The sequence below is a fragment of the Cynoglossus semilaevis genome, chromosome 12 (assembly GCF_000523025.1).
Source record: "Cynoglossus semilaevis isolate Cse_v1.0 chromosome 12, Cse_v1.0, whole genome shotgun sequence".
Taxonomy (NCBI): Eukaryota; Metazoa; Chordata; class Actinopteri; order Pleuronectiformes; family Cynoglossidae; genus Cynoglossus; species Cynoglossus semilaevis.
Genome location: NC_024318.1, coordinates 12188502 through 12206440, shown reverse-complemented (window position 1 = coordinate 12206440; position 17939 = coordinate 12188502). Strand labels below are relative to the sequence as shown.

Here is a 17939-nt window from a genome sequence, read left to right as displayed (position 1 = left end):
AACAGACCTTTCTCCCCTGGAGCTGTCTCCGGCAATTAATCAAGAACGGATAGGGCGGAAAAGAAGCCCTTCTACAGTACAACCGTTGTCTCTCTGTCCAACACTGTAAATATAAACTGTAAAACATCAGTGTGGAATTGCCCAGATTGAGAGAAACAGTGCACGAATAGATGCTTCATTCAGAGGAGGAATGTTCATCTGCTACATGTGCCTTTACCACAAAGTCTAACTTTAAACTTACTGCCTTCTAGTTTGTTAAGCCACATGAAACATATTTAGTTTTTTCCCCATTTGTTTGATCCCTTACAACCAAAAATCATTGTTATGGAGGTTGTTTTTTTTTAAATTTGCAACATACTTCACTGAATTTATACAGTATTACTATTTGAGATACCATAATAGCAATGAAATATTTATAAAATAATATAAACAATGTGGGAATGTACTGCCAATTGTATTGTGCAAAATATTTTTTATCTGTCATAAGGTTAGACTAAGAAAGTGTTTCGTGATTTATTTACTGATTGTTACGGCCTTATTAAATATAGAGATTATCAATGCAAAATCACAGCATGTCATGTTTTAGGGATTGGCTTTATAAACAGTAATGGGTGAAATACGTATGATATATGTATAATCTCAACGATTTATTGAAAAAGGTCAAATGTCATCATTAAATGTATTTAATACTGTGAATGATATATTGAATTAGTGAATATTAAAGTATGTGTTTGAACCTTGTTTCGCTGAAGATCTTCTATTAGAAATACACTTTGTGTTCGTTGTTGTCAGTGATCACCGGTCCAACCAGCATATAGATGGGTATCGCTCCCTCAGTACCTTACGCAGATGAACACTCTGTGCCTTATCTTTGGTTTCTACCACGCACTCCACCTGCAAGTACACATACAGTACATACATAAGTACAGTTGACTTAACACACACACAGACACAGAGTAGAATCAGGGCACAAGGGAGGATATTTTCTTACTGCTTTCACTGGTATTTAACAAGATGAGAATAATGAAAACAAGGGGTTGGTACGACGATCGATGGTAATGATGCCCGTGCAGTTAGGCTCTTGAGTAGAGAAAGCCATTTAAACTAATTAGCTAATTAAAACTTATTAAATGTTATAATAAAACATTTTGAACAATTATCATTATAGTAATACAGTACATCACACATTAGAACTGCTTCTAGACAGTCATTACTGTCACTTTCCTACTACAAGTTACGACATCATGGCTGTGCAGTACTTTGCCACGCCACAGGAGGGCGCATATCTTCACATTTTTATATTATAATGATTATAAATATAAGTTTACATCTGTACAGTAAGGTATCAAATTAACAAATTATTATTATTATTATTATTATTATTATGAGGAACCTTTTACCTTTGCTTTGAAGAGTTCTGACTTGTCACTGTGTCTTCGATGGCTGACGTCCAACAACCTTGAATTGATGACATGAAGCAACCAGAGGTTAAACCCATGCAAAGAATCAAATATAAATATCTGTAGATCTGTAGATGTCTGCTGACCCCACCTCACATCCTCTCTGGACAGGACGTCCAGCAGCTTGGCCATGTCTCCCGGCCACTCTCCCAGCTGGACACAGAACTTACTGACCCGGTGGTCCAGCACCAGGGCTCGGTCAACACACTGCCTCAGCAGCTCCAGCTCCATGTTGGCACTACTCACAACCACAACTACCCTAGAGCAGACACACAAGGCTGTAGTCTGTGTCAGGGTTCAAAGGTCAACCTAGTTTGGTATTTTATGAAATAAAACCACAAGTACATGCCAGCATTTGAATGTTTTAAATGTGACCAAAACACAAATACAACCCTCCCAGACCAATAGTATTTAAATATAGATAATCAACTCCTGTCCCTATTCTGTCTTTTTAAACCAAGCCTTCCTTTTATCATTAAAAAAGCTCCTTTAATGACGTGTGACCCACTTTTTGCCTCTCAGTTCAGGTAGCTGTCCAGCCAAGATGGCTGCCAATCCCATGGCTCCCTCAGTGTCCACAGTGGAGCGTTCGAACTCCTGAAACCGCAGCATTGCCACCAGAGAATCTTCCTCACTTTGAAAAGTGGGAGAAATGGCAAAAAAAACAAAAACAAACTACATATAATACATATATAAATCTATTACTATGAACATATATAGTATGTGTGTATTTCAGATGTGGTACATATATAAATCTATAACTATGAACATACTGTATATAGTATGTGTGTATTTCAGATGTGATTCATTGATGTGCAGTACCTCACAGTGACGACTTTATCTACGAATGTCTTTGCCAACTGAAAAGTATTTACACCAAGTGACCACTCCCCAAGATCTGAGAACAGACAGAAGATCAATGTGTACATACATCACTCTCTGAAGCAGTAGTTCTCAACACTGTGTCAAACGTAAAAGTATTTGCAGTATAGGATGAAGACTTCAGTTCCAGTTCCATTGTTCTATGTACCTCCATCATTTCAACAATGCTATATATATATATAAAAGATGACTCCCTGGCCTTATACAACCAGGAGCCAAAGTACTACAGCTGGTAGGCACTCCATAGTTTGAGAACCATTGCTCTAAAATCAGAACTAGAACATTCAAGATATTATAAAAAGAAATTTCAACCATTTAGATTTTTCTTATTTGTTTTCATGAGCTGCAGCAGGGAGATAAAAAAATAAATCTTCTTACCTCTGAAGAGCCTCCTGTTGGGTTTGCTGTGCATGTCTTTGACAGGATCACCTCTGTTCAGGGAGTGGAGCAGCAGAGGATAACCTTCTGCTTCAACGCCCTGTAGAAGGAACCAGTGTCCATGTGAGGAACGGAGTCCAGTCGTACAGCTAAGGTAGCAGCTGTAGCTAGTAGATAATGACTTTGTCCCTTATAGAAATCCATAGTGCTTTCATGATGCTTAACATATAAATGTGACCTGTCCACAAAGTACAACAATGTCTAATTCTGCTTTTATACTGTATGTATATATATATGTATGTCAAAAAAAGGAGCATTTGGTGCATTCACAGTTATTGGTTCAAAACATCTTTGATCTTCCGCAGCGCAGCTGTAATCTGACAAACCAGCCAAAATGTAATGTGGGATTTAGATTAGTTATATTATTTTTGTTCAGTTGTCCCAATGGGGAAGGCGATACAGATTTTAGCAGAAAATTAATTCATTTGGATGAAGTGCGGTATATGCATATATCTGTTGTATTTGTAGTACAATTGTTCATTACTGATGAGTAATATTTACACTCATTTACTGTCGGTTACTATTCTAACACATCCACACACATCCACATCCACTAAAAAAAATACCTTTGATCAGAAAATACTGCAAATAATATTAGTTTCAAAAACCCGACATAGAAATACATTGTTATGTTTTGGTGGGAAAAATCAAAGAAGTCATCAACCTACTATGACAAGAACGTCTGGGCTGAGGTGTTTGATGGCAGCAGCAGTGCTGGCCAGTACACCATATTGTCCAGCTGCAGGAACGATCAGTGCATCCAGTCTGGGCATTTGTTCGTGGATTTCCATACCCAAGGTGCCCAGTCCTGATAGGTACGCTGCACTTTCATCTCTGGGAAAAGGCAACAAAATGGACAGAGAGGAGGAGAGGAGATGATGATGTGAAAATATAAACAGCAATTTATTAAATAATGGATCAAATATGTGTTATATTTGTCACCACAGTCATTCACATTTATATTTCTCCTTACTCCTCCATGAACAGGTATCCATTCTCTTTGGCCAGATGGCGAGCGTGGTTCTGAGAATCACGGCTGGTGTTGCCGAAGGTGATGACCATGGCGCCGTAGTCTCTGTAGATCCTGAGCCGCGGTGAAGAACAGCCGGACGGCATGATGACGAAGACGGGGATCTTCATCTCTGCTGCGTGGTGAGCAATGGCCATGGAGAAGTTACTGTCAGTGGCCACGATCACACCCTTCCTCTGCTGCTCCTGCAGGCTCACAGACACGTGCTCCGATTGATTAATAATACAATGGATACTGTAACAAGTACTTTGGTTATTTACAAAGTTTGCTGAGAAAAAAGAGTAGAAAAATGCACATATAAGCATAAATTGGGCAGTGAAATATATTGCATAATATTTAAAAAACAAATACTTCTTATAAGTGACAAGTAAATAGCAGCATATACTACAATGTGTATTGTGTTTTGTCAGTATTTAGTGTACCCCATTAATTCAACTCTTTTGTTTCACAGATGTGTTATTATAGAGGACAATTTAAATGAGTGTAGCTATATTTACAATGACAATAAAGTGTCTTCCTGTTGTATTTTTTTATGTTTTTAGTTTAATAATTCACACAGAAAAAGGCACAGAGAAGGTCAAACAACTTGCTTAGCCAACATGGCAAAACACATGGATATTAAAACTGCAACCACTTAACCTGCTAAATAAGGATTCTTCTAAAATACAGCAAGTCAGGAGTTACTTCAATAAAAATGACTGAACTATAAGATGACAGAGAGTTCTATAAAACCAATTAAATGAAGTCATGAAGTAAAAACAGCAAACAGAAACAATAAGGATGAATCTATGATAAAAAATATGAATTTAAAAGTTAAAATGGATAAAATTTGTTTTTTGAACAATTCAGAAATCATCATGCATTCCCTAACACTTACTCCTAACTGAATCTTGAACCTCAAATGACCTTATCGCTCAGTGGCATAGACATAGTGTCCCCAATAACGTCCCCACACCGCGTTGTACCTGTGTGAGGCAGGACAGCAGGTACAAGACTCCTCTCTCCTTCACAGAGCCGGTGTAGTGCAGATGATCTTTCTTCAGGTAGATCTCCATCCCATACAGTTTAGACAGTCTGGAATACTGAACGCAACAGAGAACCAATAAGAGAGCAGCTCTGTGTTTGATCTAATACGACAGAATTCAATTATAGATAGCCCAGCTATTTATGTGTACCGTGCATGGAGTTTTCTGTAATCCAGAATGGATCCTGAAGGCTGCCGCACTGATGTCCTCAAATCGAAGATACTGTTTTGGAGGTTTGGGGACCACCTGGAACTCGCTGACTCTCCGCAGTTTTGGGGGCTGCATGAGTGTAATCTCAGATTCTGCCATCACTTTAGTGACGTGACCCTTCACATCTCCATTGAGTTGTTCTTCCTCGCCAAAGTCCTTCAGGCGCTCTGGTTCAATGAGTGTGGGTCTGTAGCCCCCAGTGCCATTAATGAGGGGACCAGAACCAGGAAAAGCACCAGGATGACTGGGGCCCAGGTGCAGCTCCTCTCTGGGTAAAATGAAAGATATGTCTGGATTTGATTTACACAATTATGACCTCTAGATAGGAGGTAAATGAAAACAATGTTAATGCATAAGAAGCCACAATAAACACGGTACATTTAACTGACTCTAAAATAATAACGACTAAACCCAGTGCCAGTATTTTTTAAAATAACTGCATTTTATCATAAAATCCCTGAGTAAAACTGCGTCTGTTTTGTAGTTCTGTTCCTCTTTCGGAGTTCTGCTGCAGTTAAACACCAGCACCACAACACTGCAAAATATAACAGGATTACTGTCACTACAGATTAACACTGTCACCTACTGTAGCCGCAAAGCAGATCACAAACTGTTAACGGCTAAACGTGCGTTAGCAAACAGCCTTTCTCATCAACACCAGGAAGAAAAACACACCTGAAACTAACACGGAGCTAATGTGGGATACAAAGACCGCCAGGTGGAGCACTTTCCCAAAATGCAGTATTTGTCTTCCGTGTTGTCAACCCCGAGAAAGTCCCAGTGTGTTTAGACACATTTCCGGTCTTTTGTTTTCACTACCAACCTTTCAACCCACATTTATTTACTTGTAGGAATTTACAATTCTTAACAATTACATCCGTAACATGATGTCATATAAACATTTACACAAATGTGCTTTTAATTGGGTTGAAGTAAAAACAGACCAATAACCAGCACAGATGAGTAATAAAGTCATGTAAACTGTACCAGTACGACTGCTGCAAAGTATATTTTTCACCATTAAAATACCATTTTAAAATCGTTATTTTTAGATCTTTTTTTTTATGATAAGTGATTTTTATTTGTACTCTGACCCAGAGTTCTGCAGCAGAGAGTGTATTTTCATTAAGTTGTTACGAACATGACTCAGACCTACTGTGATTTATGAATTTGGTCGACAGAAACTGAATTATTTGTTGAGCTGGTGCAGTAACAATGTGGTTGTTTTGTTAAGCATTAAAAAAAATGCCAACTGGAGCTGGTCTTGTCTTTTTTTTCGTATTTTCCTCCTGGGAACCTGTTGTTCTCTTAAAAACAAAATGTCACAAACATCTATTTTTTTTATAGGAAGATCAAATCAACTCTTAGATTCAAAGAAAACCTCATCCCGTACCTTTTTGGATTATCCAAAATATAAACCATGTTGCACTTTAACTACCTGCACTATTTCTTTGAATCTCCTTTTTTCAGCCTTGAGGCAGATTAAAGTGTTTGGATCAGGTAGCATTTTTGTTGCCAATTGCATTGAGACAAACATGTAGATAAGTCTTCGAATATTTTTCTGAAATAGCATTCCTTTACAAGCTACTTTTTAAATACGAGAAAATGATGAAGGACATGAAAAATATTTGAATTTTTAACAAATAGAACAATTTATTCCTGGAACACAGTGGCCAAGAATCACTAAAAGATAAGTAGATGATATTGTTAATTTTCTTTTAGCTATTACCAGTTTGGAGTAGGTTGCGTTTTCGTAACTTTAGTAGATTTATATTTAAGCCCAATCCAAGTCCAAGTGTCATCGTATATTTATAGGTACACATGCTTTAGGCTACTGCAGTATAAACATCAATATTCTGGCTTCATCAATGACTTCTAGAAAATTCACACAGCCCTGATTCAGGTACAGTATATGTTGATGGACTAAAACAAATGTTGGACACGGAGTTGCCAGGCAGGAGGAAGAGAAGATTTAGGAATTAAATCAGGATAGGAAGAAGAATATATAAACAGATGACAGGAAGTCAATGACAGAGTGAAAAGAGTTGAAGGTATCTTTCACTCTGGGTAGTTGGGATTTTTCTGACTGCAGGAATGGGTTGGGAAAGGGTTGAAGTTGAAGGATTTGGGAATTTATGATTTCCCACCTTTGCCAGAAAGGATCATTCTCCTCACTGTCTTCACCCGCAGGTCTGGGTGAGTAGGATGACTCAACTAGATCGCCCAAGTAGCTGGAATAAATCAACTGTGCAGCAAAGTTCATCCTGTCCAACTGCAGTCCAACGGCCCGGGGTTTTCCTCCAGCTCCAGCTCAGATGTCCGAGGGAGAACAGGACACTGGATGTTACTTCTTCTGAATGACACCACCTCAACTGGCTCCACTCTTCCCTGAGGTTTTCACACTGAGGATTACACAGGGACGCTCTCTGTGGTTCAGGAGTATCTGTCCTTCGGCCTTGGCCACTCCCTGGTCTCTATTCCTGGAGCCAGACTAGGATTACATCCCTTTACTGTGACGTAGTGCTAATCAGACCGTCTAAGCAGATAGATGCAGACTTAGGGTTTATGTAAGGAACAGTGATCTTGTAGCTCAGCAACACTGTGATTTTGACGATGTGTTGAGGATCAGAGATGACCTGTGAGGTCACGGGGAGGACAGGTGCCAACCTGACCAACCAATCTGATTATTTTAGCCCTTATTTCTATCTTGTGTACACAGCACTTCTCGGTCATTTCTGAGTGCTCACATGTGTAATGTTGCACGACTTGCTCAGACATTTTTAACACCAACAGTTTACATGGTAACACTGTGGGGAGGAACAGACTGTCGGCCAGGTGACAGATGAGAGAGGCTTTAGGGAAAGTGGATGAAAGGGTAAGTGGCTCCAGACAGAACTCAGCAGGAGGGCTAAATGTTATCCAGCTCTGGGTGGATGGCTGGTATTGTCCCTTGTATCCCATGTAGAAATGAATGGATCTGTAATCTGATTGTTAAGGGAAAATAATAGATAATCTCTTTGGAAGAAATTCAAGGCCTTTGGTGGCCCAGGTCTTCAATCCAGGCCTTGGGTGGGCCTTAAACTCAGCCAACTCTGTTGAAACTTTTGAGGTACGTCAACATCTGCAACATCTTCTCTGTTGTTGTTTCTTCGTTGAATCTGCTTTATGTTTCCAAGTAATTATTAACTGCAATGATTGGACTTGAAGAATAAAAACGATCATGTCATGTTTCCCAACATTTCTGAACCACATACTTTATTACTTGGCGTGAAACTGCTGATACTATCGGTAAGTAAGAATGGCCATTTTAAAATAGGTTTAATACACAGAGCAGGGAAGATCAGCTGATCCTTTGTCTTAAAAGCACAGAGTGGAGTTTTGTTTCCTTTGATGGAGAAACACACACACACACACACACATGCACAAACAAAATTAGATTTAGCTTCTTTAAAAGAGACAGGAAGCCAGTGAATGCCAGGTACACAGCGAAGCCGTCTTCCTGGCAGCAACAATGTTAAGTGAGGCCCATGTTCAGGAGATGATGACTGGCAAAGACTGTGGAGACTTTCCAATGAGGCTGCTCCTCATTTTTGAAGCTTGTAAAGACAGGATTGTGATAAATACAGGCAGGTACAGAACCAGTGAGGGGACGGAGACAGATAAGGCAGGGAGTAGGTGACCCTGTTTACAACTGTCTGTTGGACCACCCACTGGTGTGGGTAATGACGACCCTTGAGCCACTGATGCCGGTGCTCTGCAGAACGTTTCTGACAGCCAGAAGGTTTAATGGGCGACAAACATTTGATGAACATTTGCATTTCATTTCCTGCTCTTTGAGTTTCAAAGTAATATATTTTATACTATATTATAATAACATTATGGGGCCAGAGTGGTGCAATGGTAGGACCCCTGCCCGCATCCCAGGTTAGGGTTCCATCAAGAAGTAACTATAAATAAATTATTATAGTATAAACAATAAGGAAAAAATAAATAAATTAAAAAATAAATTAAAAAATCCCTGCCCGCATCCCAGGTTAGGGTTCCATCAAGAAGTAACTATAAATAAATTATTATAGTATAAACAATAAGGAAAAAATAAATAAATTAAAAAATAAATTAAAAAATATTAATAAGAAAATGTCTCATTGGTTATTGAGTACTATTTGTATTTGATCTATATTTTAAAAATATAATTTGCAGTAGTAAAGTTACACTATCGTTAGAAATACATTAAATAACTAAGAATTACCATTTACTATTTATATATGCAAACTGTGTTCACCTTCCATTTATTAGGTGTATAGTATGTATATATTGTTTAAACATATTAATTATACCACATCGTAATGGCCCTCAGTATTACATCATCAGTGTAACATTAGTAGAATAAAAGCACTTCCTGGCTAGCTCCTTAGCACCCTAATAACAACAAGGTTTTTCCTCTGCCTTTTTTTCCAGCTTGCATTGATCTGCTCTTTGACTTTTATTCTACTTGTGTTTCCAGCTTCTTAACCTGTAGATCTGCTTATTGGACCTGACAGGAAAACATGAGGCTAAAGACAGACCGGCCTAATGCAGATGATCATGTTTACTATGCAAAAGCTTTGTGTGTGTGTATGGGTGAGCAAGAGGGAGAGAGAGTCAGAGGAGTGGGAATAACAGTAACCAATCAATACGTTTATAAAGGGTCGTTCTGTGCGGCTGAATTGATTTTGATTCGTCAGACTTCCTGCTGCACAGAAAGGCAGTGTGATTTTTCTCAGAAAAAGCTCCGCCGGCCTTTTAACATTCTCCTGACTGCATTGAAAAAAGCCAGGGAGTCTGACTGCAAAGTTCTCACTTGAGAGATTGTGTCTGTAATGCGAGGCAGCTTATGTCTAACACACTGTACATTGTCAAGTCCAACCTCTCTTTTTATACTGTAGTTCATTCAAAGAATCTTTTTTAGGAGTCCATCTTAACAGATATTTATTTTATAACTTAACCATCTTTCCTGTACTTTCTGTTACTTCCTGATGCCCTTACTTTCCAACTCTTTTTTATTGCACATTCTCAGCCATAGACAATAGAGTCAGCTTCTGATTAAAATTGTGCGTAAGTCCAACAACAACAACTCTGTCCAACCATCCATCTATCCATCCATCCACCTACATACCTATCTACCTGTCTACCTATAAACATACTTAGAACCAGTCTAAAGATTCATTATCAACTGTATGAGAGATACAAGAACATATATATATATATATATATGTATATATATATATATATATATTACAACAGGCAGAAATAATCAATCAATAATCAAACCATGAATATATGTTATTCATCTAACGTTATGTCAAAGCTGGAGTGATCTGTTCAGTCACTGTTATACAGCAGAACCACAGACCTCCTCAAGACAAAAACCCAACTCCCACAGAGGAACTCAAAGTTCTTTAAGAACCTTCTAACTTTCCAAACTTAACAGAAATAAATATTCATTCTGTATTTAAAATAAGGTTGTTTTATAAAAATATTAATCAAAAGTAAATTAATAGGCCAAGAATTTTCTTTTTGTAAGTTTCTACAATTCTACCAAAAGATTTTGTTTTCTTAGTGAAACATTAAAAATGTGGTCCCACTTGACTCGCATTCCACTGTAACAATTTGTCCTCGAAAAGTGCTTCACAGAGATTGCTACTTTTCGAAGCCCCTGGAGGTTTCATGAAAGTTCTCTCCTTCAAATTGTTCCCTTTCACCACTGTGTGTTTTTATGACTTCATGGTGCAAATGAAGGGGAACTCTAGGAGGGGGATAACTGAAGTCACGCTGCCGTTATCAATGCCATCTGCATCACAAAACAAACAACAGACGTAAGAACTAGATTTGAACTTTCCTCTTCTCTGCGGGCCAGTGCTGGGTCTGATATTTGAGACCCCTCCCCACCCCGGTACATCACCCAGACCTCCCCTTCCCAGATACTCAGCTTCTTGCTCTGCCACTAATGTTCCTATGAGGAAACTGGGCAGAAGACAGAGCAGGAGAGAGAAGGCACAGATTCTCACTCTTCTCTTTAAAGAATCTTAGGAAATATCTCTTTCCTTTTTTTCACACGGTCATCAGCCGTCCACCAGATGTCTCCGCTCACGATGGTCCGACCTCTGACCTCCTCCACTGGACTCCTCCTTCTGATCCTGATTGGAAATGCTGCAGCAGGTAAGAGCTGGTTCTGGTCTGACCCTGGGAGGGCAGGGTAGAAAGGTGGACAGTCCCAGGTCAGGAAGTAGGGGTCAGAGGTCACACAGCTGTGGATGAGTCTATGGACCAGTGTATTGAAGTATATTTTTGAACAGTGCGATCAAAGTGTAGCGTCAGAGGTGATATTTCTGAACTCTTCAAAGTGTGTATGTGTGTGTGTAGAGGATACCGAACACAGTTACAATTTTTTTGAGTTTTTTTTTGCCAACACATCTGTGAGTAATTTGACCTCAGCTCCACTGACACCAGATCTAATATTCTTTCAGCATAGCATCGCTCACTGTTTATTAAATAGATTTATCCGCCAGATTCACAGCTTAGCTTTGTTTACCAGCTTCAACACAGTCCAGTGGGAACTGGACAGAAATGTGTAGTGAGTGTCCAGAGCTGTGAGCGATGGCCTGTAGAGTGATTTACTCTGACTTCACTCTCCAAGAATGGCAGCGCTCAGGAAGAACACACACTCTTGCTTGTGATTGAGTAACAGCTTAAACACATCAGGTTCAGGAGATTTGAGAAAACAAAGTTCTTGTTTATGGCACAGTATGTCTGTCACAAATCGTACAGTTACTATCAGGACATGTCCAAAAAACATAAATGTGGAGTAAAATAGTCATGGCTAATATATATTTATACAGTATATATACACAACCAATCCAGGTGTAGTTTCACCTCGACATGTTGATGACGATGACCTCCAGTCTGACCTCAGACGTGTCACATGACGTTACTGTGACGTGTCCTGTTTTTATGAAGGTGTTGAGTTGGCGACGCTGATGCAGAGGGACACGTGGGACAGGTGGACACGGGTGAGACTGATCAAACACAGGTGAAGGAAGGCAGACAGCTTCAGGGAGAAGAAAAAAATAGTATTTTTAGATGAACCAACAGAAACTGAAGATGTCTGATAATAACTATCATCATCGAGACATAAAGTTAAATAAACTTATTCCCACAAACACATTGTCCAGGGTCCATTTGTAAAAAAAAGGTAATTTAGTGAAAACACATTTAAGCAGTTATCTAAAGTAACAGAATGGGATTTTCCAAAAATAATAATTCTGTTATTTGTTATTCTGGTATTCTGTTATTAAAGTAAACATTTTGTGTTGTTCTTATTATTCTGAACATCCTTGTGGCGTGATTGAATGGGTCACCACCACACTGTTCCCATTATAATTTTTTTAAGACTTAGCCTCCATGTTCCCGTGCCAAAGTATGATAAACATTGTATTTTATAGCACAGCTGTGACCTGAACTAACTCTGTCCTGCAGAAGTCAATGGAGCGCTGCCCATATAGTACTGTACCTGAGGAAATGCACTCAAATTTAAAATACACTCACGGTGTTCGGCCGAATGATCAAGCCGTGATATTTTTGTTTTCAGTTGAGTTTTTTAAAGCAGACTGAAACAGACTCACAACAGAAGCACTGGCTGACTTCAGAGGGAAGGACAGCTGCTAGTCACTGGTTTTATGTGGATATAAAAACCATTATGACATTATTTCTGGCTGAAGATTTTTGCCGTTAGCTGAAAACAAACAAAACAAATGTCTCGCAGTTAGTCCTACAGTTTACAAAGAAAAATAAGTTGACTGAAGCTAGAAGAATGAAAAAAAAAACACTCGGCCAACTATTATAGCAAAATAGTTATCTTACTGTAGATATAAACACAAATGCTAACATTGATGCAGAGAAATAAAAGTGGTGAAAATAAAGTGATGTCGCTTAAAAATAGTCAAGTAAATCAAATGAAACACAGAAAAGGATCAGTAAAAATATTTCTGTACAATGTTTAACTAAATACTAGCTAAAAACAAATTTATATTAAAAAATGTAATTCAATTATGTTTGAAAACTTTAACAAAAAAGGTTAACAAAACTATTGACCCCTCATCCCATACTGTAAAAGAACAGGTGGCTAACAACTATAGCTTAGCATCGGTAAAGATAGGGTTGGTCCAAACTTTAAAATAAATATTCTAGACCCTGTGTTTTGCAGAGTTGCGATCCTTCATATTTGAAGCAGCGGAAGCTCTGCCAGGTCTTTATGTTTTTGAGCGCCCCCTGCTGACCTCCACCTTTGTCTTACGTCTGCATCCTGCATGCAGCGATGCCTGGCTCCCCTCCAGCCCAAGTAATGGAGCTTGTAAAAATGTTTCCGTGGGATATCGCCGCAAAATCAGGGCGGTCTGATGCTGAGGCAGGGCTGCACGTGTGAGGACAATGTGCAGAGGCAGATATGAGGAGCCTTTCTGGCTCATTCTGCTGTTTGTTGCTCAAGAAACAATTGGGCCCATGGATGGACTTTGTAACCGGGTCTGATTCCACTCACAGAGGTAACATTTATAAAGTGAAAATAGGGAATACTGCTGTACATCATGTGTGAACATTGTGAAATTAGGTGTGCTGAGTTAAACCAGGCCCGGTCTGTGTTTACTGTGCAGCAGAAAGCATGCCAGGTGTTTCTGTCTGCAGAATCAGATTTCCAGACGCTTGCCCATGTGAAACTCTGCTTTCCAAAAAGGGAAACAGCCTGGAGGGAAGTAACAAACAGCTGTGAGGGTGAAGGAAAGGCTACAGACACAAATGTAAAGCTTGAATTATTTTTTACTGTTTTTGAACAATGATCCAAACTGATCAGATGTATTAGTTAAGGATAGTCTGATATATTTATTTTTTGCCGATATCCGATATGCTGATATTGTCCAAACACTTATTTTCCGATACCAATATCAACCGATACTAATATAACAGGAAGTGGTGGCCCGGTGGTTAGGGAACTTACATGCCGCTTGCTCACTAAGGTGATTGGTTAAAGCAGTGTTGCTCAGTTATTTTCTGCCATGCCCCCTCTAGGGAACAGACGTTTTTTACCCCCCCCCCCAAATATTTATTTATTTATCTGAGTTGCTGGCACCAGGATTCTGTATGCAATCCCCTGATTATTAAAATAGATTAATAAAAAGAGTTGCAATGCTGCCATCCAGTGGCTTTAACTTTCATATACAGCAGTTTTCCCCCAAAACGGGGCACATATCATTTGGCAAAAACCAGGCATTGCTTTATCAGGTTTTCATTATCGGAGGAAAAACCGATAATGATATTATCATTATCGGTTATTAATGATTATTTAAGTCCAAAAAAAGGTTGAGTCAGGATCAAACAGTGTTTCGTACACGTTTTCAAGTTATTTGAACTAGAAACTACTACTAAACGACCTCGGTCTGCGGACCAACAACACTTACAACAACACCCTCAGATCAATTATGTTCAGTAGCAACAACAAGATGCAGTGTCGGAGTAATAACACTGCTGTCAGCCTCTAGTTAACAAATAAGACGTTTACACCATCGTGAAGTTCAAACAACACTGCTGATCTCAGTTTGGATCTCGGTCTCTCAGGAGCCGATCATAAAGCAGAGGCCGAGCTCAGACCTCGGCTGAAACGAGTCTCTTTCAAAGGAAAGACGTAATGGGAAACATGAGTGAGTCTGCAGCTGCTCCTCCTTCACTGCTGGAGGAAGTCAGACTCCACAACACCGAGGAGGGTCACTGTGGCGCTCTAATGAGAACGATATCACAGCCGCCCTGAGATGAGAAGCCCAAAGAATGGTGATAAAGAAAAGAGGAGAAAACGCTGCAGAGCAGATGTGGAGCGTCGCCGTGTTTAATCACAGCAGTGATTTCAGGCACGACTACAGCCATTGTTATTATTCTTTAGAAACGTTGAAGCACATTTTAATACTTTTTTATTGGGTCACATGGCACAGAAAATGATTTAGGAGATTTTAATCAAATCTTGTTCTTTCAACTGTCAAAGAAGTCTGTGCAGAAAAGTTTTGACTCAGACCACCTAGTCCAACCATCAAGACCCTCTTAAAGACCTCTTAAATGAGCCTCAGCCTCTCAAGACCCTTCACTGTTTTTTGATACAGATCCTGACCACTGCAGACCAGACGACACACCAATAATGCTGCAGATTTAGTGACAGGCCGACCCGCTCATCTAACCATCACAGTTTGGATCACGTCAAATCTGTTTAATTTCTTACCATCTCTAATTTTCATGCTTGTGACGCCTCGGCTCTGAAGACAAAATTTTCACTTGGCGCGGTGATATGTCCCGCCCACGGACAGGTGCCATGATAAAGAGATAATCATTGTTATTCACTTCACCTGTCAGTGGGTTTAATGGTATGGCTGATCATGCATTCAAAAATACCCTGTAAAAGTTTTATATGACAGCCTCTTGGTGAAAACGTGTGATTTCTACTGTTTTCGAATCAGATCGAATGCTTCATTCTCAGCTATGACACATTTATTTATGGATTGTGTTTTTCAGGTCCTGAGCCTGACTTGCGGCCCCGGGCGGTGCGTTCAAGTGTGTGTCAAGAGCACACAAATCTTCACAACCGGCTGGATGTGGTGGAGAAGGTTAGGGTTAAAAAAATACCTCACCCTACACTCTTAGTTGGTGTTTCTCTAAAGCCTATGTTGTCGAAATGGAGTTTTATTCTCAGTTTTTACCTGGGAATGAGAGGGAAACACGGCCATGACTGTTCCAAACTGTCTTCAATCTGAGCAGTTGGTTGAATATTTTAAATTGCTTCTGTAACAAAGACAGATAACTGATGCCAAACCTGAGTCAGAAATGACTGGCTAAAAATCTAGCAAAAATATTAAAATACAAAACATATTTTGCGACCAAAGTTTCTGTCGTTGTCTCCTGCAGAATGTGGAGAACACTGTTAAAACATTGGAGGTTGAGCTGGCTGCTCTTCTGGAAGCCGTAGAAGCTCCAAAGTGGCGCCCTCTATTGGAAAATGCTGGGAAGAGAGAAGTGGACATCCTGGATGAACCACAGGAGAGGGCCCAGAACTGAAGTGATCAATACTCCGTAGATAAAGGGACTCATCAGGGTGTGTGACTTGGACGGTGGATATTTTGTTTTTATTTCTGTGATTCACAAGCTGCAAGAAAAATGCATTTCTGTATCAAAATAATGTTTTTATGGAACAAAGAATACATTTCTGTCTAAAGCTGTGTTTTTTATATTACACTTTTATAAAGGCCAATTGCACAATAAGTGAATTATTTGTCATTATGACACAACCAAATGTGACCTTTGCTTTTAACCCATCACCAAAGTCAGCAGGGGGCAGTGTGAGCGGACGGTGCCATGCTAACTTGGCAGCTGGTGGACTCGAACCTGAAACCTTCCCAAGTCTGCTTCCTCAAACCAAGCCAACACTGCCCAATAATATCTAATTTACTGTAGCTCATGGTTGCCTCCTGCTGTTCACCGATGCACCATGCATGTCTTTGAAGCTTCCAGGTAACTAGGTAGTTTTATTTTCTTTAAAGAAGGTCACAGTTGGGCAACTGGACTGGCTAAGGGTTCTTGATGGTTCTACTCTTTTTGAAGAGGCCTCTTCAGAACAGGACTGAAGAACTCTCCTGGATGAAAGGTTTGGAGAGTCCAGACTTCAAGCCCTGAGACAGTGGTGCACTACTAAACTACAGTCTGAGTGAAACAACTCCCACACACACGCCCATATAAAATTACTGGAAGGATTTTTATTCCTTTTACAAAGCGGTTGAAGCAGCATGTTTTAAACATACAGAACATTTTCAGTTGGTACAGGGACAAGGCTTTTCACAGGATTCCCTGTAAAATTTCAAATCCTACAGCACAGCAACGTTATGCAACTATAGGATCACAAGGCAGGAGAGAGTGAAATGAATCACACGGGTCTCCGATGAGTTTCTCTCGGCAGAGTTTCAAGCCGTGTCTACAGAGGCTCCATATCTACACGATGGTCTGGCGTGAGAGCGTCCATCAGAGGAGACATGCTGACGCTGGCCAAACACTAGCACAAACGCCTTTTGTTAATTAACACCTAACAGCATTCAGAACATGAACACATTAAAACAGGAAGGTTTGCAGGCATAGTCCAAACAGTACTGATCATTGATATCAAAGAACCAAAATGATAGATTATCTATGTACAGATGATCTTACGGCACCGTTCCAAACCTAAGTCTGATGGTGTGTGTGGTCTTAGAAATAAATGAGGCGTCCTTAGACACATTCATTGTTCTTTGAAAGCAGCAAAAAAAAGCCCCGACAAGTGGTTCAATTTTTTTTAAATGTTCTGCCTGCGCTGCACAGAACATATTGCGACTGAGCTTCACACACACCAGCCTGGACGACTCACACAGCCGGGGTAGGAGTCAGTACGGGCGACCTAAAGACTAATTCAGGAAGCCATATCTTAAAATATCATGCCACCCGTGTATCACTGGGAATATATGCTTTTGTACACTTTTAATATTACACGACTCACTGTCCAGAAACAGGGAGTAATCCTCACTGATATACAGTACCGACTTGCACTGTCGAGTATCGAGGTATACTTTCCAGAAGCTTCCGCATGCATGATTAACCAGTAAGGCTCAAGCTCAGAGGATTTGGCAAAAAACAGGCGTATACTATCAAGGTACATGCAAAAGCTGGACAGTGTTAAACTGATCATACTGTATAGTTTGGCAAACTTGGAAGATGCCACTTTAACAGAATATACGATAATCCTATCATGATGAATGATGGTCACAGAAACAGAGAGGCATTCTGGGAATTGGTGCTCTGCTC

The 17939-nt window shown here is 39.7% G+C and overlaps 2 protein-coding genes across 5 annotated transcripts in view; one reads left to right on the top strand and one right to left on the bottom strand.

The window, feature by feature from the left end:
• LOC103387530 (putative threonine dehydratase) overlaps window positions 1-7590 on the bottom strand; it is a 14241-nt gene extending 6651 nt beyond the window's left edge. Inside the window, exons 1-11 of one of the 4 annotated variants that reach the window (XR_003051275.1) lie at window positions 5632-5725; window positions 4986-5313; window positions 4776-4892; window positions 3754-3995; window positions 3449-3614; window positions 2721-2820; window positions 2283-2358; window positions 1969-2094; window positions 1552-1719; window positions 1401-1458; window positions 738-894 (exon numbers count right to left, since the gene is read on the bottom strand). Coding sequence is in view for 3 of the 4 variants with exons in the window: in XM_025060702.1 (XP_024916470.1) it covers window positions 796-894; window positions 1401-1458; window positions 1552-1719; window positions 1969-2094; window positions 2283-2358; window positions 2721-2820; window positions 3449-3614; window positions 3754-3995; window positions 4776-4892; window positions 4986-5313; window positions 7193-7308 (1596 nt within the window). In the remaining variant the exon portion in view is untranslated. Of the gene's footprint in view, window positions 1-9; window positions 895-1400; window positions 1459-1551; window positions 1720-1968; window positions 2095-2282; window positions 2359-2720; window positions 2821-3448; window positions 3615-3753; window positions 3996-4775; window positions 4893-4985; window positions 5314-5631; window positions 5770-7192 lie in introns of those variants that run through there. The other 3 variants (XM_025060702.1, XM_025060701.1, XM_025060700.1) reach the window with 3 other exon arrangements.
• A 3379-nt stretch (window positions 7591-10969) lies between these two features.
• LOC103387515 (uncharacterized) lies at window positions 10970-17754 on the top strand. Its single transcript, XM_008322194.2, has 3 exons — window positions 10970-11243; window positions 15630-15721; window positions 16020-17754. Exons 1-3 carry the CDS (start codon window positions 11162-11164, stop codon window positions 16167-16169), a joined length of 324 nt encoding a protein of 107 aa, XP_008320416.1. The 5' UTR covers window positions 10970-11161; the 3' UTR covers window positions 16170-17754.
• The last annotated feature ends 185 nt before the right edge of the window (window positions 17755-17939 follow it).